The sequence below is a fragment of the Procambarus clarkii genome, chromosome 50 (assembly GCF_040958095.1).
Source record: "Procambarus clarkii isolate CNS0578487 chromosome 50, FALCON_Pclarkii_2.0, whole genome shotgun sequence".
Lineage (NCBI taxonomy): Eukaryota > Metazoa > Arthropoda > Malacostraca > Decapoda > Cambaridae > Procambarus > Procambarus clarkii.
The window spans coordinates 3,935,488-3,959,941 of record NC_091199.1 but is presented as its reverse complement, the minus strand read 5'-3'; the positions used below and the strand labels follow the sequence as shown (position 1 = coordinate 3,959,941).

At 38.1% G+C, this 24,454-nt stretch overlaps 1 protein-coding gene across 3 annotated transcripts in view; it reads left to right on the top strand.

Annotated features, from left to right (window-relative positions):
• The window catches only part of LOC123772791 (protein Wnt-8b), a 50,176-nt gene that overhangs the window by 20,242 nt on the left and 5,480 nt on the right, over positions 1 to 24,454 (top strand). For all 3 annotated transcript variants that reach the window (XM_069303321.1, XM_069303324.1, XM_069303322.1), the window contains exons 3-5: positions 8,143 to 8,258; positions 23,618 to 23,897; positions 24,244 to 24,454. The exon at positions 24,244 to 24,454 is cut by the window's right edge and continues 78 nt beyond it. In XM_069303321.1, coding sequence (XP_069159422.1) covers positions 8,143 to 8,258; positions 23,618 to 23,897; positions 24,244 to 24,454 — 607 coding nt within the window. The remainder of the gene's footprint in view (positions 1 to 8,142; positions 8,259 to 23,617; positions 23,898 to 24,243) is intronic.

Here is a 24,454-nt window from a genome sequence, read left to right as displayed (position 1 = left end):
TGTAGGTAGCAGTAAGTGTCTACAGGAGAGTGACGACTAACTACTGGTATTGTACCTCTTCTATTTCAATCTAATTATTCTGACTTTCAGATTGTTAGTCGAATTGTAACTTAAAGTTGTGTATAGAGGTGGCTTCCACAACTTCTTTTAGAGCATATTCCACTTGTTAACTGCCTGTACAGGCTACGAGTACTTTGATACTCGTTACCTTGAAATTGCCTTTATCTACAAATCATTCTCTCGCCTTGGTTACCCTTTGCATTGCATCAACTGTGCCCACTCTCAAGCTAAACGAAATTTCTTTCATCCTAAACCTGCTTCCAACACTAGTAGCACTGTACTATGCCTTCCCTTCATATCTGAACTCAAAACCTTTACCAATACCTTTCGTCCTCTTGACATTAAACTCGCCTTTCGACAAACTAACACACTTCGTAGCAATCTAGTTCACACTGCTCCTCCTGCTTGTAATGCTGCTGGTGTCTACTCTATTTCCTGTTCATCTTGTCCTCTCCAATACTTTGGCGAAACTGGCCGTACACTGAATGACAGTGTACCCAATTGTACTTAACACAAGAGAAGTGTTAAGTCTGCAGACACTAACAATGCTCTCTTCTGTCATGTGAGGGATTCTAATCATCCCATTGATTGGTCTTCCTCCAAAATAATCTTTCCTGCCTATTGATGTGTGTATTTGTGTAGGTGATTGAATATGTATTTGTATGTATGAGTATGAGTACATGTATATATAACATTAATAATTGTGTAACTAGTGTCAAAAAATGTTATTCTTATTGAATTGTAACTTACCTTATCTCTTAAATGTAACATATGTCAGTTCAGTTCATGCTGTTGATGATCTCAATTAGTCTTAAGTCTTAGTTTTTAAAGTTTTCCCCAGATCTTGCTTGCCCAAAACGCTGTGCGTATTAGTGCTTTAGGCATATTATATACTTGTTCTTTCCTGAAATCCAACATTCTACTTAACTCCCGACCACTCCCAACACCACCTCTACTCCCAACACCAACACCCCGTGGGAAGTAGTGGAATTTATATCTAATCTTTGAGCTGTAGTTGACCCCATACCCCATCTGTGAGCTGTAGTTGCTCCCATACCCCAGTCCGTGAGTGATAGTGGACCCCCATTTTCATCCTGTGGAAGGGAGTGGACCCAATATACTCACACATAAGAACATAAGAACATAAGAACAAAGGTAACTGCAGAAGGCCTATTGGCCCATTCGAGGCAGCTCCTATTCTATAACCACCCAGTCCCACTCATATACTTGTCCAACCCGTGCTTGAAACAATCGAGGGACCCCACCTCCACCACGTTACGCGGCAATTGGTTCCACAAATCAACAACCCTGTTACTGAACCAGTATTTACCCAAGTCTTTCCTAAATCTAAACTTATCCAATTTATACCCATTATTTCGTGTTCTGTCCTGTGTTGATACTTTTAATACCCTATTAATATCCCCCTTGTTATGTCCATTCACCCACTTGTAAACCTCTATCATGTCGCCCCTAACTCTTCGCCTTTCCAGTGAATGCAACTTAAGCTTTGTTAATCTTTCTTCATATGAAAGATTTCTAATTTGGGGAATTAACTTAGTCATCCTACGCTGGACACGTTCAAGTGAATTTATATCCATTCTATAATATGGCGACCAAAACTGAACTGCATAATCTAAATGGGGCCTAACTAGAGCAAGATATAGCTTGAGAACCACACCAGGTGTCTTGTTACTAACGCTGCGATTAATAAATCCAAGTGTCCGATTTGCCTTATTACGAACATTTATGCATTGATCCTTTTGTTTTAAATTCTTACTAATCATAACTCCCAGATCCCTTTCGCAATCCGACTTCGCAATCACAACACCATCTAGCTCGTATCTTGTAACTCTATCATCATTACCTAACCTCAGAACTTTACATTTATCAGCATTAAACTGCATCTGCCAATCCTTTGACCATTTCAAAACCCTATCTAGATCAACTTGAAGTGATAGTGAGTCCTCCTCCGAATTAATTTCCCTACCGATTTTCGTATCATCGGCAAATTTGCAAATGTTGCTACTCAAACCTGAATCTAAATCATTTATATATATTATAAACAACAGAGGTCCCAGGACAGAGCCTTGAGGCACTCCGCTTACAACATTTTCCCACTCTGACTTGATTCCATTTATACTAACTCTCTGTTTCCTTTGGTATAGCCATGCCCTAATCCAGCTTAATATAGCACCCCCAATACCATGAGACTCTATCTTTTTAATCAGTCTTTCATGTGGCACTGTATCAAAAGCTTTGCTAAAGTCAAGGTATACAACATCGCAATCCTTACCACTATCAACTGCCTCAACAATGCTAGAATAAAAAGATAACAAATTTGTTAAACATGAACGGCCATTTATAAAACCATGTTGAGACTCAATTATTAATTTATGTTTTTCAAGATGAAGACGAATTTTATTTGCTATTATAGATTCGAGTAACTTTCCCACAATAGACGTTAGGCTAATTGGTCGATAGTTAGACGCAAGTGATCTATCTCCTTTCTTAAAAACTGGTATCACATTAGCAACTTTCCAAAACTCTGGCACTCTGCCTGACTCTATTGATTTATTAAATATGGTTGACAGTGGGTCACAAAGCTCCTCTTTGCATTCTTTAAGCACCCTGGCAAACACTTCATCCGGCCCTGGGGATTTGTTTGGTTTGAGTTTTACTATTTGTTTAAGAACATCCTCCCTGGTAACTGCTAAACTCGTCAACCTGTCCTCGTCCCCACCCACATAGACTTGTTCAGCTGAAGGCATATTGTTAAGTTCCTCTTTAGTAAATACAGATACAAAATATTTATTAAAAATACTACTCATCTCTTCATCACTATCTGTTATTTGACCTGTATCAGTTTTTAATGGACCTATCCTTTCCCTAGTCTTAGTACGATATAACTGAAAAAACCCTTTAGGATTTGTCTTTGCTTGCCCTGCTATGCGAACTTCATAGTTTCTTTTTGCTTTCCTTATCTCTTTTTTAACATTTCTAACCAGTTGTACGAATTCCTGTTCTAAAGTGACCTCCCCATTTTTAATCCTTTTGTACCAAGCTCTCTTTTTACCTATAAGGTTCTTCAAATTCTTTGTTATCCACTTTGGGTCATTATCAACATCCTGTTGGTGATAGTGGACCCCATGCCCCATTCTGTTTGCGGTAGTGGACCCAATACCCATCTTGTGGGCAGCATTGGACACATACCCGTCCTGTGGGTGGAAGTGGACCCCACCATACCCATCTAGTTGGTGCTAGTGGATGGACCCCATACCCATCTTGTTGGGGGTCCACCATACCCATCTTGTGGGAGGTAGTGGACCCCATACCCATCTAGTGGGTGGTAGTTGACCCCATACCCATCTTGGGTGGTAGTAGACCCCATACCCATCCTGTAGTGGACACCATACCCATCCTGTGTGTGATAGTGGACCCCATACCTATCCCATCCTACAAGTGGTATGGACCCCTTACCCACCTAATAGGATTACTAGGTAGGATAACATTTAAGGGTTGTATATATTATATGCAGTAGAATATGAACTCCACCAATAAAACAACCATGATATTTGGGACCTCTGTTGTTTATAATATATATAACTGATTTAGATTCAGGTTTGAGTAGCGACATTTGCAAATTTGCCGATGATACGAAAATCGGTAGGGAAATTAATTCGGAGGAGGACTCACTATGGTCAAAGGATTGGCAGATGCAGTTTAATGCTGATAAATGTAAAGTTCTGTGGCTAGGTAATGATAGAGTTACAAGATACGAGCTAGATGGTGTTGAGATTGCGAAAGGGATCTGGGAGTTATGATTAGTAAGAATTTAAAACAAAAGGATCAATGCATAAATGTTCGTAATAAGGCAAATCGGACACTTGGATTTATTAATCACAGCGTTAGCAACAAGACACCTGGTGTGGTTCTTAAGCTATATCTTGCTCTGGTTAGGCCCCATTTAGATTATGCAGTCCAATTTTGGTCGCCGTATTATAGAATGGATATAAATTCACTTGAACGTGTCCAGCGTAGGATGACTAAGTTAATTCCCCAAATTAGAAATCTTTAATATGAAGAAAGATTAACAAAGCTTAAGTTGCATTCACTGGAAAGGCGAAGAGTTAGGGGTGACATGATAGAGTTTTACAAGTGGATGAATGGACTTAACAGGGGGGATATTAATAGGGTATTAAAAGTATCAACACAAGACAGAACACGAAACAACGGATATAAATTGAATAAGTTTGGGTTTAGGAAAGACTTGGGTAAATACTGGTTCGGTAACAGGGTTGTTGATTTGTGGAACCAATTACCGGGTAACGTGCTGGAGGTGGGGTCCCTCGATTGTTTCAAGCGTGGGTTGGACAAGTATATGAGTGGGATTGGGTGGTTATAAATAGGAGCTGCCTCGTATGGGCCAATAGGCCTTCTGCAGTTGCCTTTGTTCTTATTATTTTTTAAATTAGTTAATGGTTGCAACTAAGCAACACATTAAGGAACCAGTGCGGGAAAATAGTATTTTAGACTTGGCGTTAACTAACAGGGAGACTCGAATAAATGACATCGAAATAGGGTGTGAGCCAGGGAACAGTAATCACAAGGAAATAGGGAATAAGCTATGGAACAGTTATAAGAACATAAGAATGATGGTAACTGCAGAAGGCCTATTGGCCCATACGAGGCAGCTCCTATTTATAACCACCCAATCCCACTCATATACTTGTCCAACCCGCGCTTGAAACCATCGAGGGACCCCACCTCCACCACGTTACGCGGTAATTGGTTCCACAAATCAACAACCCTGTTACTGAACCAGTATTTACCCAAGTCTTTCCGAAATCTAAACTTATCCAATTTATACCCATTGTTTCGTGTTCTGTCTTGAGTTGATACTTTTAATACCCTATTAATATCCCCTTTGTTATGTCCATTCATCCACTTGTAAACTTCTATCATGTCACCCCTTACTCTTCGCCTTTCCAGTGAATGCAATTTAAGCTTTATTAATATTTCTTCATATGAAAGATTTCTAATTTGGGGAATTAACTTAGTCATCCTACGCTGGACACGTTCAAGTGAATTTATATCCATTCTATAATACGGCGACCAAAACTGAACTCCATAATCTAAATGGGGCCTAACCAGAGCAAGATATAGCTTAAGAACCACACCAGGTGTCTTGTTACTAACGCTTCCATTAATAAATCCAAGTGTCCGATTTGCCTTATTACGAACATTTATGCATTGATCCTTTTTGTTTTAAATTCTTACTAATCATAACACCCAGATAAATTGGATAAGTTTAGATTTAGGAAAGACTTGGGTAAATACTGGTTCAATAACAGGGTTGTTGATTTGTGGAACCAATTGCCGCGTAACGTGGTGGAGGTGGGGTCCCTCGATTGTTTCAAGCGCGGGTTGGACAAGTATATGAGTGGGATTGGGTGGGTATAGATAGGAGCTGCCTCGTATGGGCCAATAGGCCTTCTGCAGTTACCTTTGTTCTTATGTTCTTATGATCCCTTTCGCAATCCGACTTCGCAATCTCAACACCATCTAGCTCGTATCTTGTAACTCTATCATCATTACCTAGCCGCAAAACTTTACATTTATTAGCATTAAACTGCATCTGCTAGTCTTTTGACCATTTTAAAACCCTATTTAGATCCACTTGAAGTGATAGCGAGTCTTCTTTCGTGTTAATTTCCCTACCGATTTTTGTATCATCGGCAAATTTGCAGATGTTGCTACTCAAACCTGAATCTAAATCATTTATATATATTATAAACAACAGAGGTCCCAGGACAGAGCCCTGAGGTACTCCACTAGCAACATTATCCCACTCTGACTTAACTCCATTTATACTATAAATAGAAGTAATAAATAGTATGAAAGGGGTAATAAAACAAGTAAAGGAACAAGTACAAGATAAAGAAATAAAGAAAGGGTAGGCCTATGTTAGGTCACGATTGCTAGAAAGTTTAGAACATTTGAGTATGTACTGTGAAAGGGAAGAGTCAACAGAAACAAAGTCAGGACTAAGGTTCATGTTGGATAGGTTATGTATCAGAGCCGATTCGACCAGACGGGGTCTGTGTAGAGAAGAGGCAGGAAAGATTATTTTAGAGGAAGACCAGTCAATAGGTTGATTAAAGTCCCTAACATGACAGAAGAGAACATTGTGTCTGCAGACTTAACACTTCTTTTGTGTTCCTTGAGTCTGTTATTAAGTGTAAGGCCAGTTTCCCCAAAGTATTGGAAAGGACAAGACGAGCAAGAAATAGAGTAGACACCAGCAGCATTACCAGCAGGAGGAGCAGTGTGAACAAGATTAGTACGAAGAGTATTAGTTTGTCGAAAGGCGAGCTTTATATCAAGAAGACGAAGGGTATTAATAAGAGTTTTGAGTTCAGATATGAAGGGAAGGCAGAGCACAGTGCTACTAGTGTTGGAAACAGGTTTAGGATGAAAAAAAATTCGTTTAGTTTGAGAATATGCACAGTTGATAAAATGTAAAGGGTAACCATGACGAGAGAAAATTTGTAAATAAAGGACATTTCAGAATCAAGAAACTGAGGAGCACAGATGCGAAGAGCGCAGAGAAAGAGAGACGAGGACACTTTTCTTAACAGAAGGAGGATGGTAGGAAAAATGAATATACATACCACTATGCATGGGTTTGCGCTAGACAGAGAAAGAGAGCCTAGTTAAAGAGCTGTGAGCATGAACGTCAAAAAAGGAAGGAGGAAATTAGATTTCCATTCAACTTTGAAATGGACGGAAGGAGCCAGATTGTTAAGAGAGGAGAGGAAAGGCTGGAAAAGACTAAGGTCAAGAGGCCAAAAAAGCAAAAATGTCATCAACATAGCGAAGCCAGAGAGAGGGACGAGTATCAGTAGAGGGAAGGAGAACGGTTTCGAAGTATTCCATGTAGAGATTGGCTAGAACAAGGGAGAGAGGGGAACCCGTAACGACGCCGAATGTTTGAGGGAAGTATTTACCGTTGAAGTATTTACCGTTGAAAGAGAAGGTATTAGAGTCAACACAGTCTGATGAGTTCGAGGAAGACGTCAGTAGAGAGCTGGAGATGAAGAAGGAACTCAGTCGCCATCTGCCTAAGGGCAGAGAGAACGTCATCACGGGGAACAGTAAACATCGACTTGATAATATAGCCTGGATGTGTCACAACGGAAAGATTCATGATTTTCTGGAGAGATATAAGAATTTTGCACCAAGACTGTAATCTTTTGTTGAATGTCTCTTGCAAATTGTCTAGACAGTATACCCAAGTCATAAAAGTATTTGTGTGTACGTCTGATACCATACTTGTGTACAGGAGGAAATGTATATGTTTATCTCTCAGAATGTTCGGTAATATGTTTATTGTTTATGATGTGTGTCAATATATGTATGAACACGTACTGAACGGGGTGAGGATAGCTTGAGCTACCTCATCCCTTTGTGTGTATTTTACCTTAAATAACTTATTTAAATTACAATTTCGACTTGATAATGGTCCAGGACGGACAGAAACGTCGTCGTCTTTTCATATGCTGAAATAAAATTATAGCAAATTTGTTAAACATGAATGGCCATATATAAATCCATTTTGTAAGTCATTTTTTTATTTATGTTTTCAAAATAAAGACGAATGGTATTTGCAATTATCGATTCAAGTAACTTTCCGACAATAGACGTTAAGCTAATTGGCCGATAGTTTGACGCAAGTGATCTATCTCCTTTCTTGAAAATGCAAAGCTCCTCCTTGCATTCTTTAAGTATCATTGCAAACACTTCGTCTGGCCCTGGGGATTTGTTTGGCTTCAGTTTCACTATTTGTTTAATAACTTTCCCTGGTAACTGCTAAACTAGTCAACCTATCCTCTAACCCTAATATGTGTATTCACAAGACTACCTCTCCTAGATAAATTAATTTTTTATTACTGTGCAATTTACCCTTAGACGAATGTTTTTATTAACACCTTCAAATTCGTTTAAGTAAAACCCTGCAACAACTAATCTACCTTTGGCAGCAGTACAGGCAGTGAGGTATAACAGTGTGGTTGTGTCCCCCAGGGCGGCCTTCCCCTGAGGGCGAGTGTGGAGGCCGGCGTCCAGCTGGGGGTCCAGGAGTGCCGGACACAGTTCAGGTGGGAGCGGTGGCCCTGCCCTGCCCTTCACTTCACCACCATGTGCGTCTTTACTCTGTTTTCACTCATGTAATCTTAGCGAGATCCCTGTTGAGTTTGGGAAGTAAGGTATTTATATTCTTCACCCCAGGTGAATCGTTTATATATAACGATATGTATGTAAACGGTGGCAGGACCACCGCTTACAATAAAGGCGAAAACATGGGGGGATACATAAGGGATAAATGTGAGGTGAAACATAGGGGTAACTGCAGAAGGCTTATTGGCCCAAACGAGGCAGCTCCTATCTAAACACAAAGATTAATCCAGTGTAATTGGCCTATTATGTTGGACATAATAGTATATATATTATATATATATAATATATATATATATATACTAATATATATATATATATATATATATATATATATATATATATATATATATATATATATATATATATATATATATATATATATATATATATATATATATGTCGTACCTAATAGCCAGAACGCACTTCTCAGCCTACTATTCAAGGCCCGATTTGCCTAATAAGCCAAGTTTTCATGAATTAATGTTTTTTCGTCTACCTAACCTACCTAACCTAACCTAACCTAGCTTTTTTTGGCTACCTAACCTAACCTTACCTATAAATATAGGTTAGGTTAGGTAGGGTTGGTTAGGTTCGGTCATATATCTACGTTAATTTTAACTCCAATAAAAAAAAATTGACCTCATACATAGAGAAAAGGGTTGCTTTATCATTTCATAAGAAAAAAATTATAGTAAATATATTAATTCATATATATATATATATATATATATATATATATATATATATATATATATATATATATATATATATTAGTATATTTTGGTAGCAGTCTTTCCTGTAGACATATATTATTAAATATGACCGAAAAGTAAGATTAATAATTAACACGAATTTTCTCAATATTTCTTATATTTCTTTTCACTGTTGATGGTAATTGAAAAATCAATTCTCCAAAATTCATTTTTATTTCTAGTCAGACGCGACACTTGAACGCTTTTCGTAATAACTTATTACATTTTCAAAGACTTTAGTTTACACACACACAACTATAACCTGCAAACACTAAACAGATTTTAAACAGCTTTGATTTTATACCTGCATTTGGGTGAGGTGATATGTTACAACAGTTTTGGATGAGGTGAAAAAAAACTTTCAACACAAGACAGAACACGAAACAATGGGTATAATATTTTGTAAGTTAAAGGGAAGAATGGAAGTAACTGCAAAGAGCCTATTGGCCCATATTTCTTGATGCTTCTATATTGGTGCGGAGTCTTGAAGTGGGTAGAATATAGTTGTGCATTAATTGGCTGTTGATTGCTGGTGTCGACTTCTTAATGTGTAGTGCCTCGCAGATATCAAGCCGCCTGCTATCACTTTATCTATCGATGATTTCCGTGTTTTTTTGTTAAGACTTCTCTGGTGATGGTCTGGTTGTGGGAAGAGATTATATGTTCCTTAATAGAGCCCTGTTGCTTATGCATCGTTAATCGCCTGGAAAGAGATGTTGTTGTCTTGCCTATATACTGAATTCTTTGAGGCTTACAGTCCCGAAGTGGGCATTTGAAGGCATAGACGACATTGGTCTCTTTTAAAGCGTTCTGCTTTATGTCTGGAGAGTTTCTCATGAGTAGGTTGGCCGTTTTCTTGGTTTTATAGTAAATCGTCAATTGTATCTTCTGATTTTTGTCTGTAGGGATAACGTTTCTATTAACAATATCTTTCAGGACCCTTTCCTCCGTTTTATGAGCTGTGGAAAAGAAGTTCCTGTAAAATAGTCTAATAGGGGGTATAGGTGTTGTGTTAGTTGTCTCTTCAGAGGTTGCATGGCGTTTCACCTTATATATATATATATATATATATATATATATATATATATATATATATATATATATATATATATATATATATATATATATATATATATATATATGTGTATATATATATATATATATATATATATATATATATATATGTGTATATATATATATAACATAAGAACATAAGAACAAAGGTAACTGCAGAAGGCCTATTGGCCCATACGAGGCAGCTCCTATTCTATAACCACCCAATCCCACTCATATACTTGTCCAACCCGTGCTTGAAACAATCGAGGGACCCCACCTCCACAATGTTACGCGGCAATTGGTTCCACAAATCAACAACCCTGTTACTGAACCAGTATTTACCCAAGTCTTTCCTAAATCTAAACTTATCCAATTTATATCCATTGTTTCGTGTTCTGTCCTGTGTTGATACTTTTAATACCCTATTAATATCCCCCCGGTTATGTCCATTCATCCACTTGTAAACCTCTATCATGTCACCCCTAACTCTTCGCCTTTCCAGTGAATGCAACTTAAGCTTTGTTAATCTTTCTTCATATGAAAGATTTCTAATTTGGGGAATTAACTTAGTCATCCTACGCTGGACACGTTCAAGTGAATTTATATCCATTCTATAATATGGCGACCAAAACTGAACTGCATAATCTAAATGGGGCCTAACTAGAGCAAGATATAGCTTGAGAACCACACCAGGTGTCTTGTTACTAACGCTGCGATTAATAAATCCAAGTGTCCGATTTGCCTTATTACGAACATTTATGCATTGATCCTTTTGTTTTAAATTCTTACTAATCATAACTCCCAGGATTTAAACTATTTCACACAGATAGATATATTAGACGAGGAGGTGGAGTAGCCATATATGTTAGGGACAATTTGAAATGTAGTCTCAAAGAGGGAATCAAAACAGAGCCACACACAGAAACTATTTGGATTGAATTAAACGAAAAAGCTAATAATATTATAATAGGAGTAATATATAGGCCACCAAATTTAGACAGAATGGAAGCAAAGCATCTATGGGATGAAATATCTAGAGCATCTAGATCTAACAGTATTTATGTCATGGGTGACTTTAATTTTAGCGGAATAAACTGGTTGAACAAAACAGGGAATAGTGAAGCAGAAGATTTTCTAGAATTAATTGACGATTGCTTTCTTACGCAACACATTAAGGAACCAACACGGGAAAATAATATTTTAGATTTAGTGTTAACTAACAGGGAAACGCAAATTAATGACATCGAAATAGGGAGTGAGCTAGGGAGCAGTGATCACAAAGAAATCAGATTTAGCATAGAATGGAATAGACCAGTAGGAGAAAATTCTGTTAAAGTGCCAGATTTTCGAAAAGCTGATTTTAATAGCCTAAGAAATTTTTTGGGTCAAATTGATTGGAAAGGCTTGGGTATGGGGTGTGGGCCGGTCTTGGAGCGAGACATGAACCCAGCGATAGGTGACTTAAATGGGGATTTCGATGTGGATTCAATATATAACTTATTTAAGAATATTCTAAACAAAGCACAGGAACGTAGTATACCATACAAATTGAATAGATCGTATACTAATGACCCAAAGTGGATAACAAAGAATTTGAAGAACCTTATAGGTAAAAAGAGAGCTTGGTACAAAAGGATTAAAAATGGGGAGGTCACTTTAGAACAGGAATTCGTACAACTGGTTAGAAATGTTAAAAAAGAGATAAGGAAAGCAAAAAGAAACTATGAAGTTCGCATAGCAGGGCAAGCAAAGACAAATCCTAAAGGTTTTTTTCAGTTATATCGTACTAAGACTAGGGAAAGGATAGGTCCATTAAAAACTGAGACAGGTCAAATAACAGATAGTGATGAAGAGATGAGTAGTATTTTTAATAAATATTTTGTATCTGTATTTACTAAAGAGGAACTTAACAATATGCCTTCAGCCGAACAAGTCTATGTGGGTGGGGACGAGGACAGGTTGACGAGTTTAGCAGTTACCAGGGAGGATGTTCTTAAACAAATAGTAAAACTCAAACCAAACAAATCCCCAGGGCCGGATGAAGTGTTTGCTAGGGTGCTTAAAGAATGCAAAGAGGAGCTTTGTGACCCACTGTCAACCATATTTAATAAATCAATAGAGTCAGGCAGAGTGCCAGAGTTTTGGAAAGTTGCTAATGTGATACCAGTTTTTAAGAAAGGAGATAGATCACTTGCGTCTAACTATCGACCAATTAGCCTAACGTCTATTGTGGGAAAGTTACTCGAATCTATAATAGCAAATAAAATTCGTCTTCATCTTGAAAAACATAAATTAATAATTGAGTCGCAACATGGTTTTATAAATGGCCGTTCATGTTTAACAAATTTGTTATCTTTTTATTCTAGCATTGTTGAGGCAGTTGATAGTGGTAAGGATTGCGATGTTGTATACCTTGACTTTAGCAAAGCTTTTGATACAGTGCCACATGAAAGACTGATTAAAAAAATAGAGTCTCATGGTATTGGGGGTGCTATATTAAGCTGGATTAGGGCATGGCTATACCAAAGGAAACAGAGAGTTAGTATAAATGGAATCAAGTCAGAGTGGGAAAATGTTGTAAGTGGAGTGCCTCAAGGCTCTGTCCTGGGACCTCTGTTGTTTATAATATATATAAATGATTTAGATTCAGGTTTGAGTAGCAACATTTGCAAATTTGCCGATGATACGAAAATCGGTAGGGAAATTAATTCGGAGGAGGACTCACTATCACTTCAAGATGATCTAGATAGGGTTTTGAAATGGTCAAAGGATTGGCAGATGCAGTTTAATGCTGATAAATGTAAAGTTCTGAGGTTAGGTAATGATGATAGAGTTACAAGATACGAGCTAGATGGTGTTGTGATTGCGAAGTCGGATTGCGAAAGGGATCTGGGAGTTATGATTAGTAAGAATTTAAAACAAAAGGATCAATGCATAAATGTTCGTAATAAGGCAAATCGGACACTTGGATTTATTAATCGCAGCGTTAGTAACAAGACACCTGGTGTGGTTCTCAAGCTATATCTTGCTCTAGTTAGGCCCCATTTAGATTATGCAGTTCAGTTTTGGTCGCCATATTATAGAATGGATATAAATTCACTTGAACGTGTCCAGCGTAGGATGACTAAGTTAATTCCCCAAATTAGAAATCTTTCATATGAAGAAAGATTAACAAAGCTTAAGTTGCATTCACTGGAAAGGCGAAGAGTTAGGGGTGACATGATAGAGGTTTACAAGTGGATGAATGGACATAACCGGGGGGATATTAATAGGGTATTAAAAGTATCAACACAGGACAGAACACGAAACAATGGATATAAATTGGATAAGTTTAGATTTAGGAAAGACTTGGGTAAATACTGGTTCAGTAACAGGGTTGTTGATTTGTGGAACCAATTGCCGCGTAACATTGTGGAGGTGGGGTCCCTCGAATGTTTCAAGCACGGGTTGGACAAGTATATGAGTGGGATTGGGTGGTTATAGAATAGGAGCTGCCTCGTATGGGCCAATAGGCCTTCTGCAGTTACCTTTGTTCTTATGTTCTTATCCCTTTCGCAATCCGACTTCGCAATCACAACACCATCTAGCTCGTATCTTGTAACTCTATCATCATTACCTAACCTCAGAACTTTACATTTATCAGCATTAAACTGCATCTGCCAATCCTTTGACCATTTCAAAACCCTATCTAGATCAACTTGAAGTGATAGTGAGTCCTCCTCCGAATTAATTTCCCTACCGATTTTCGTATCATCGGCAAATTTGCAAATGTTGCTACTCAAACCTGAATCTAAATCATTTATATATATTATAAACAACAGAGGTCCCAGGACAGAGCCTTGAGGCACTCCACTTACAACATTTTCCCACTCTGACTTGATTCCATTTATACTAACTCTCTGTTTCCTTTGGTATAGCCATGCCCTAATCCAGCTTAATATAGCACCCCCAATACCATGAGACTCTATTTTTTTAATCAGTCTTTCATGTGGCACTGTATCAAAAGCTTTGCTAAAGTCAAGGTATACAACATCGCAATCCTTACCACTATCAACTGCCTCAACAATGCTAGAATAAAAAGATAACAAATTTGTTAAACATGAACGGCCATTTATAAAACCATGTTGCGACTCAATTATTAATTTATGTTTTTCAAGATGAAGACGAATTTTATTTGCTATTATAGATTCGAGTAACTTTCCCACAATAGACGTTAGGCTAATTGGTCGATAGTTAGACGCAAGTGATCTATCTCCTTTCTTAAAAACTGGTATCACATTAGCAACTTTCCAAAACTCTGGCACTCTGCCTGACTCTATTGATTTATTAAATATGGTTGACAGTGGGTCACAAAGCTCCTCTTTGCATTCTTTAAGCACCCTAGCAAACACTTCATCCGGCCCTGGGGATTTGTTTGGTTTGAGTTTTACTATTTGTTTAAGAACATCCTCCCTGGTAACTGCTAAACTCGTCAACCTGTCCTCGTCCCCACCCACATAGACTTGTTCGGCTGAAGGCATATTGTTAAGTTCCTCTTTAGTAAATACAGATACAAAATATTTATTAAAAATACTACTCATCTCTTCATCACTATCTGTTATTTGACCTGTCTCAGTTTTTAATGGACCTATCCTTTCCCTAGTCTTAGTACGATATAACTGAAAAAACCCTTTAGGATTTGTCTTTGCTTGCCCTGCTATGCGAACTTCATAGTTTCTTTTTGCTTTCCTTATCTCTTTTTTAACATTTCTAACCAGTTGTACGAATTCCTGTTCTAAAGTGACCTCCCCATTTTTAATCCTTTTGTACCAAGCTCTCTTTTTACCTATAAGGTTCTTCAAATTCTTTGTTATCCACTTTGGGTCATTAGTATACGATCTATTCAATTTGTATGGTATACTACGTTCCTGTGCTTTGTTTAGAATATTCTTAAATAAGTTATATATTGAATCCACATCGAAATCCCCATTTAAGTCACCTATCGCTGGGTTCATGTCTCGCTCCAAGACCGGCCCACACCCCATACCCAAGCTTTTCCAATCAATTTGACCCAAAAAATTTCTTAGGCTATTAAAATCAGCTTTTCGAAAATCTGGCACTTTAACAGAATTTTCTCCTACTGGTCTATTCCATTCTATGCTAAATCTGATTTCTTTGTGATCACTGCTCCCTAGCTCACTCCCTATTTCGATGTCATTAATTTGCGTTTCCCTGTTAGTTAACACTAAATCTAAAATATTATTTTCCCGTGTTGGTTCCTTAATGTGTTGCGTAAGAAAGCAATCGTCAATTAATTCTAGAAAATCTTCTGCTTCACTATTCCCTGTTTTGTTCAACCAGTTTATTCCGCTAAAATTAAAGTCACCCATGACATAAATACTGTTAGATCTAGATGCTCTAGATATTTCATCCCATAGATGCTTTGCTTCCATTCTGTCTAAATTTGGTGGCCTATATATTACTCCTATTATAATATTATTAGCTTTTTCGTTTAATTCAATCCAAATAGTTTCTGTGTGTGGCTCTGTTTTGATTCCCTCTTTGAGACTACATTTCAAATTGTCCCTAACATATATGGCTACTCCACCTCCTCGTCTAATATATCTATCTGTGTGAAATAGTTTAAATCCATATATTTGATATTCAGCTAATAGTTCTCTATTTTCTACATTCATCCACGTTTCGGTAAGTGCAATAATATCTATTTTTTCTGTGCAGACAAGAGCATTTAATTCGTTAATTTTATTTCTTAGACTTCTACTGTTAGTGTAATATACCCTAAGTGAATTGTTATTTTGCGGACCTTCTCTTTCCCTGATCGTTTTGCCAATTCCTTTCTCCCACAAACACATACTTTTATTACCTCTTTCCTCCAAATCAATTCCCATACCTCTATCTACTAACAGTTTAAACCCAAACAAACACCTCTAACCACTTCTTCTAGCGAGTTCGCAACAGCAACAACCCCAGCTCTCGATAGATGCACCCCATCACGAGCATACATTTCATTTCTTCCATAGAAGTGTTCCCAGTTGTCTATGAAAGATATTGCATTTGATTTGCAATATCTTTCCAGCCGGCAATTGACACCAAGTGCCCTCGATATCCATTCATTTCCCACTCCCTTTCTTGGAAGAATGCCACATATGATCGGGATTCCTCCCTTGCTCCTAACTAACTCTATGGCTGTTTTATACCTCTGAATCAGTTCCTCACTCCTGACTCGACCAACATCATTTCCTCCCACGCTAATGCAAATAATGGGATTGTTCCCATTACCAGCCATAATATCATTCATGTTGTTTATAATATCACCAATGCCAGCTCCGGGATAGCAAACCCTTAACCTGTTCCCCCTATCTCTAGCACAAAACTGTGGATCGCGCAAAAGGGAAAGCAACGAAGAGAAAGGAAGCGCAGGCCCCTCAGAAAGTAAAGGAAGTACCTAAGCAAACATTAGTTGTGGGAGATTCCCAGATAAGGTATTTGGATAGAACGTTTTGTGCTAGAGATAGGGGGAACAGGTTAAGGGTTTGCTATCCCGGAGCTGGCATTGGTGATATTATAAGCAACATGAATGATATTATGGCTGGTAATGGGAACAATCCCATTATTTGCATTAGCGTGGGAGGAAATGATGTTGGTCGAGTCAGGAGTGAGGAACTGATTCAGAGGTATAAAACAGCCATAGAGTTAGTTAGGAGCAAGGGAGGAATCCCGATCATATGTGGCATTCTTCCAAGAAAGGGAGTGGGAAATGAATGGATATCGAGGGCACTTGGTGTCAATTGCCGGCTGGAAAGATATTGCAAATCAAATGCAATATCTTTCATAGACAACTGGGAACACTTCTATGGAAGAAATGAAATGTATGCTCGTGATGGGGTGCATCTATCGAGAGCTGGGGTTGTTGCTGTTGCGAACTCGCTAGAAGAAGTGGTTAGAGGTGTTTGTTTGGGTTTAAACTGTTAGTAGATAGAGGTATGGGAATTGATTTGGAGGAAGGAGGTAATAAAAGTATGTGTTTGTGGGAGAAAGGAATTGGCAAAACGATCAGGGAAAGAGAAGGTCCGCAAAATAACAATTCACTTAGGGTATATTACACTAACAGTAGAAGTCTAAGAAATAAAATTAACGAATTAAATGCTCTTGTCTGCACAGAAAAAATAGATATTATTGCACTTACCGAAACGTGGATGAATGTAGAAATTAGAGAACTATTAGCTGAATATCAAATATATGGATTTAAACTATTTCACACAGATAGATATATTAGACGAGGAGGTGGAGTAGCCATATATGTTAGGGACAATTTGAAATGTAGTCTCAAAGAGGGAATCAAAACAGAGCCACACACAGAAACTATTTGGATTGAATTAAACGAAAAAGCTAATAATATTATAATAGGAGTAATATATAGGCCACCAAATTTAGACAGAATGGAAGCAAAGCATCTATGGGATGAAATATCTAGAGCATCTAGATCTAACAGTATTTATGTCATGGGTGACTTTAATTTTAGCGGAATAAACTGGTTGAACAAAACAGGGAATAGTGAAGCAGAAGATTTTCTAGAATTAATTGACGATTGCTTTCTTACGCAACACATTAAGGAACCAACACGGGAAAATAATATTTTAGATTTAGTGTTAACTAACAGGGAAACGCAAATTAATGACATCGAAATAGGGAGTGAGCTAGGGAGCAGTGATCACAAAGAAATCAGATTTAGCATAGAATGGAATAGACCAGTAGGAGAAAATTCTGTTAAAGTGCCAGATTTTCGAAAAGCTGATTTTAATAGCCTAAGAAATTTTTTGGGTCAAATTGATTGGAAAGGCTTGGGTATGGGGTGTGGGCCGGTCTTGGAGCGAGACATGAACCCAGCGATAGGTGACTTAAATGGGGATTTCGATGTGGATTCAATATATAACTTATTTAAGAATATTCTAAACAAAGCACAGGAACGTAGTATACCATACAAATTGAATAGATCGTATACTAATGACCCAAAGTGGATAACAAAGAATTTGAAGAACCTTATAGGTAAAAAGAGAGCTTGGTACAAAAGGATTAAAAATGGGGAGGTCACTTTAGAACAGGAATTCGTACAACTGGTTAGAAATGTTAAAAAAGAGATAAGGAAAGCAAAAAGAAACTATGAAGTTCGCATAGCAGGGCAAGCAAAGACAAATCCTAAAGGGTTTTTTCAGTTATATCGTACTAAGACTAGGGAAAGGATAGGTCCATTAAAAACTGAGACAGGTCAAATAACAGATAGTGATGAAGAGATGAGTAGTATTTTTAATAAATATTTTGTATCTGTATTTACTAAAGAGGAACTTAACAATATGCCTTCAGCCGAACAAGTCTATGTGGGTGGGGACGAGGACAGGTTGACGAGTTTAGCAGTTACCAGGGAGGATGTTCTTAAACAAATAGTAAAACTCAAACCAAACAAATCCCCAGGGCCGGATGAAGTGTTTGCTAGGGTGCTTAAAGAATGCAAAGAGGAGCTTTGTGACCCACTGTCAACCATATTTAATAAATCAATAGAGTCAGGCAGAGTGCCAGAGTTTTGGAAAGTTGCTAATGTGATACCAGTTTTTAAGAAAGGAGATAGATCACTTGCGTCTAACTATCGACCAATTAGCCTAACGTCTATTGTGGGAAAGTTACTCGAATCTATAATAGCAAATAAAATTCGTCTTCATCTTGAAAAACATAAATTAATAATTGAGTCGCAACATGGTTTTATAAATGGCCGTTCATGTTTAACAAATTTGTTATCTTTTTATTCTAGCATTGTTGAGGCAGTTGATAGTGGTAAGGATTGCGATGTTGTATACCTTGACTTTAGCAAAGCTTTTGATACAGTGCCACATGAAAGACTGATTAAAAAAATAGAGTCTCATGGTATTGGGGGTGCTATATTAAGCTGGATTAGGGCATGGCTATACCAAAGGAAACAGAGAGTTAGTATAAATGGAATCAAGTCAGAGTGGGAAAATGTTGTAAGTGGAGTGCCTCAAGGCTCTGTCCTGGGACCTCTGTTGTTTATAATATATATAAATGATTTAGATTCAGGTTTGAGTAGCAACATTTGCAAATTTGCCGATGATACGAAAATCGGTAGGGAAATTAATTCGGAGGAGGACTCACTATCACTTCAAGTTGATCTAGATAGGGTTTTGAAATGGTCAAAGGATTGGCAGATGCAGTTTAATGCTGATAAATGTAAAGTTCTGAGGTTAGGTAATGATGATAGAGTTACAAGATACGAGCTAGATGGTGTTGTGATTGCGAAGTCGGATTGCGAAAGGGATCTGGGAGTTATGATTAGTAAGAATTTAAAACAAAAGGATCAATGCATAAATGTTCGTAATAAGGCAAATCGGACACTTGGATTTATTAATCGCAGCGTTAGTAACAAGACACCTGGTGTGGTTCTCAAGCTATATCTTGCTCTAGTTAGGCCCCATTTAGATTATGCAGTTCAGTTTTGGTCGCCATATTATAGAATGGATATAAATTCACTTGAACGTGTCCAGCGTAGGATGACTAAGTTAATTCCCCAAATTAGAAATCTTTCATATGAAGAAAGATTAACAAAGCTTAAGTTGCATTCACTGGAAAGGCGAAGAGTTAGGGGTGACATGATAGAGGTTTACAAGTGGATGAATGGACATAACCGGGGGGATATTAATAGGGTATTAAAAGTATCAACACAGGACAGAACACGAAACAATGGATATAAATTGGATAAGTTTAGATTTAGGAAAGACTTGGGTAAATACTGGTTCAGTAACAGGGTTGTTGATTTGTGGAACCAATTGCCGCGTAACATTGTGGAGGTGGGGTCCCTCGATTGTTTCAAGCACGGGTTGGACAAGTATATGAGTGGGATTGGGTGGTTATAGAATAGGAGCTGCCTCGTATGGGCCAATAGGCCTTCTGCAGTTACCTTTGTTCTTATGTTCTTAAAACGTTCTATCCAAATACCTTATCTGGGAATCTCCCACAACTAATGTTTGCTTAGGTACTTCCTTTACTTTCTGAGGGGCCTGCGCTTCCTTTCTCTTCGTTGCTTTCCCTTTTGCGCGATCCACAGTCTCTCCACAGCACTCGTCCTCCAAAACGTCAAATGAATTTGAAGTTGCTATGGCGTTTGAAGGCGGCTTTATCAAAGTCTTCTTAAGGCCCCTGTCTTTCGCAACTCTCCAAGACGAGGTCCCTTTACTGCTGGTCTCCTCCTTCGTTACTTCTCGTTGTTTTTTAAGCTGACGCACCTCCTCCCGCAGAGAGTCCAACTCTGTCCTCAGGGCTCCCACTAGAGTCACCAGGTCCTTCACTACAACTTCCATATTTGCTATGATAATATAACAACACTCAGGAGCTCCGGTTAACACAACCTCTCACTGTGACTTCACCTGACCGACTGATATATATATATATATATATATATATATATATATATATATATATATATATATATTTTTTTTTTTTGGTAGCAGTCTTTCTTGTAAACATATGTTGTTAAATATGACCGAAAAAGTAAAATTAATAATTAACACGAATTTTCTCAATATATCTTATGTTTCTTTTTACTGTCGATGGTAATTGAAAAATCAATTCTCCAAAATTAATTTTTATTTCTAGTCTGACGCGACGCTTGAACGCATTTCGTAATAACTTATTACATTTTCAAAGACTTTAGTTTACACACACAACCTGAAAACACTAAACAGAGTTTTACTTAATGCTAACATTGAACAGATTGTCTTATATACTCGCATTTGGGTGAGGTGATATGTTGCAACAGTTTTGGATGAGGTGAACAAAACTTTCAACACAGGATAGAACACGAAACAATGGGTATTGAAGGTAAAAATGGAAGTAATTGCAGAGGGCCTATTGGCCCATATTTCTTGATGCTTCTATATTGGAGCGGAGTCTTGAAATGGGTAGAATATAGTTGTGCATTAATTGGTTGTTGATTGCTGGTGTTGACTTCTTGATGTGTAGTGCCTCGCAGATGTCAAGCCGCCTGCTATCGCTGTATCTATCGATGATTTCTGTGTTGTTTGCTAAGATTTCTCTGGTGATGGTTTGGTTGTGGGAAGAGATTATATGTTCCTTAATGGAGCCCTGTTGCTTATGCATCGTTAATCGCCTGGAAAGAGATGTTGTTGTCTTGCCTATATACTGAGTTTTTTGAGGCTTACAATCCCCAAGAGGGCATTTGAAGGCATAGACGACGTTGGTCTCTTTTAAAACGTTCTGCTTTGTGTCTGGAGAGTTTCTCATGAGTAGGCTGGCCGTTTTTTTGGTTTTATAGTAAATCGTCAGTTGTATCTTCTGATTTTTGTCTGTAGGGATAACGTTTCTATTAACAATATCTTTTAGGACCCTTTCCTCCGTTTTATGGGCTGTGGAAAAGAAGTTCCTGTAAAATAGTCTAATAGGGGGTATAGGTGTTGTGTTAGTTGTCTCTTCAGAGGTTGCATGGCGTTTCACTTTCCTTCTTATGATGTCTTCGACGAAACCATTGGAGAAGCCGTTGTTGACTAGGACCTGCCTTACCCTACAGAGTTCTTCATCGACTTGCTTCCATTCTGAGCTGTGGCTGAGGGCACGGTCGACATAAGCGTTAACAACACTCCTCTTGTACCTGTCCGGGCAGTCACTGTTGGCATTCAGGCACATTCCTATGTTTGTTTCCTTAGTGTAGACTATATATATATATATATATATATATATATATATATATATATATATATATATATATATATATATATATAATATATATATTATATATATATATATATAAAGATTATATATATATATATATATATATATATATATATATATATATATATATATATATATATATATATATATATATATATATATATATATGTCGTACCTAGTAGCCAGAACGCACTTCTCAGCCTACTATGCAAGGCCCGATTTGCCTAATAAGCCAAGTTTTCATGAATTAATTGTTTTTCGACTACCTAACCTAACCTAGCTTTTTCGGCTACCTAACCTAACCTAACCCATAAAGATAGGTTAGGTTAGGTAGGGTTGGTTAGGTTCGGTTATATATCTACGTTAATTTTAACTCCAATAAAAAAAAATTGACCTCATACATAATGAAATGGGTAGCTTTATCATTTCATAAGAAAAAAATTTGAGAAAATATATTAATTCAGGAAAACTTGGCTTATTAGGCAAATCGGGCCCTGAATTGTAGGCTGAGAAGTGCGTTCTGGCTACTAGGAACGACATTATATATATATATATATATATATATATATATATATATATATATATATATATATATATATATATATATATATATATATATATATATATATATATCTATATCTGAAAACTCACACCCCAGAAGTGACTCGAACCCATACTGCCAGAAGCACTGCAACTGATGTACAGGATCCCTTAACCACTCGACCAATACGACTGGACAAAATGGTAGCCGAGGCTAATTCCCCATCCCCCCGACGGCACTCTGTTGGTAATCTTGGGTTTATTATTAACCCAAGATTATATATATATATATATATATATATATATATATATATATATATATATATATATATATATATATATATATATATATATATGCGAACAAGCCTGAATGGTCCCCAGGACAATATGCAACTGAAAACTCACCCCAGAAGTGACTCGAACCCATACTCCCAGAAGCAACGCAACTGGTATGTACAAGACGCCTTAATCCACTTGACCATCACGACCGGACATAATGAGGTGATAGCCGAGGCTATTTGAACCACCCCACCGCCGGCACTCGGATAGTAATCTTGGGCATAGCATTTTACCAAATCACCTCATTCTTTGGGGCACACGTGAGGAACACAAATGCGAACAAGCCTGAATGGTCCCCAGGACAATATGCAACTGAAAACTCACACCCCAGAAGTGACTCGAACCCATACTCCCAGAAGCAACGCAACTGGTATGTACAAGACGCCTTAATCCACTTGACCATCAGATTTGGTAAAATGAGGTGATTTGGTAAAATGCTATGCCCAAGATTACTATCCGAGTGCCGGCGGTGGGGTGGTTCAAATAGCCTCGGCTATCACCTCATTATGTCCGGTCGTGATGGTCAAGTGGATTAAGGCGTCTTGTACATACCAGTTGCGTTGCTTCTGGGAGTATGGGTTCGAGTCACTTCTGGGGTGTGAGTTTTCAGTTGCATATTGTCCTGGGGACCATTCAGGCTTGTTCGCATTTGTGTTCCTCACGTGTGCCCCAAAGAATGAGGTGATTTGGTAAAATGCTATGCCCAAGATTACTATCCGAGTGCCGGCGGTGGGGTGGTTCAAATAGCCTCGGCTATCACCTCATTATGTCCGGTATATATATATATATATATATATATATATATATATATATATATATATATATATATATATATATATATATATATATATATATATTGTTTACTATTCATATCTTCGCATTAGGCACATGAAGAAACCAATGACAAGAGAGAACGCGTTCGTGCAGGCCATCAGTTCGGCTGCCGTCACCTTCAGTATAGCCAGGAACTGCTCCCGGGGGCTCCTGGAGGGGTGTTCCTGCTCCCGGAGCACAGCGGACCGGGGCCGAGACTGGGGGTGGCGGGGCTGCCCCGAGAGCGTCAACTACGGCGCCCACATGACGAGACAACTCCTAGACGCCGTGGATGTGGGCCAAGATCACCAGGCTCTTGTCAACCTCCACAACAATGAGGCGGGCAGACTTGTAAGTCTACTATATAAATGCACAATATGGAGACAATGAGTCACGATAGCGAGGCTGATGATATGATGAGCGAACCACAAACCAGAAGTTGAAGGGACGACGACGTTTCGGTCCGTCCTGGACCATTATCAAGTCGTATGTCACATACGAACTTGATAATGGTCCAGGACGGACCGAAACAGTCATTTCTACAACTTCTGATGTGTATTGGTCATCAAATGCACAATGTTTTCTTCTAAATAAATGTTTTATTTCTTGATACTTTGTAATATTTTTCTAGTTTGATTTGTATATAACTGAGTTATTAAATGTTAAAAGATCACAACCTGATGGCGTCTCTCACTAGGCTGTGAAGAGATCAATGCGTCAGTCGTGCAAGTGTCATGGTGTTTCCGGCTCCTGCACCACCCAGACCTGCTGGCTCCGCCTAGTAAGTTTCACCAGCGTGGGAAGCGCCCTTAAGAAGTGGTACCGACGCGCTCTCAAGCTGAAGGACTCCAACGCTCTAACCGCAGCCACAAGCTCTCTGGAAGAGACGCCTCAGAGCCAAGGCATGT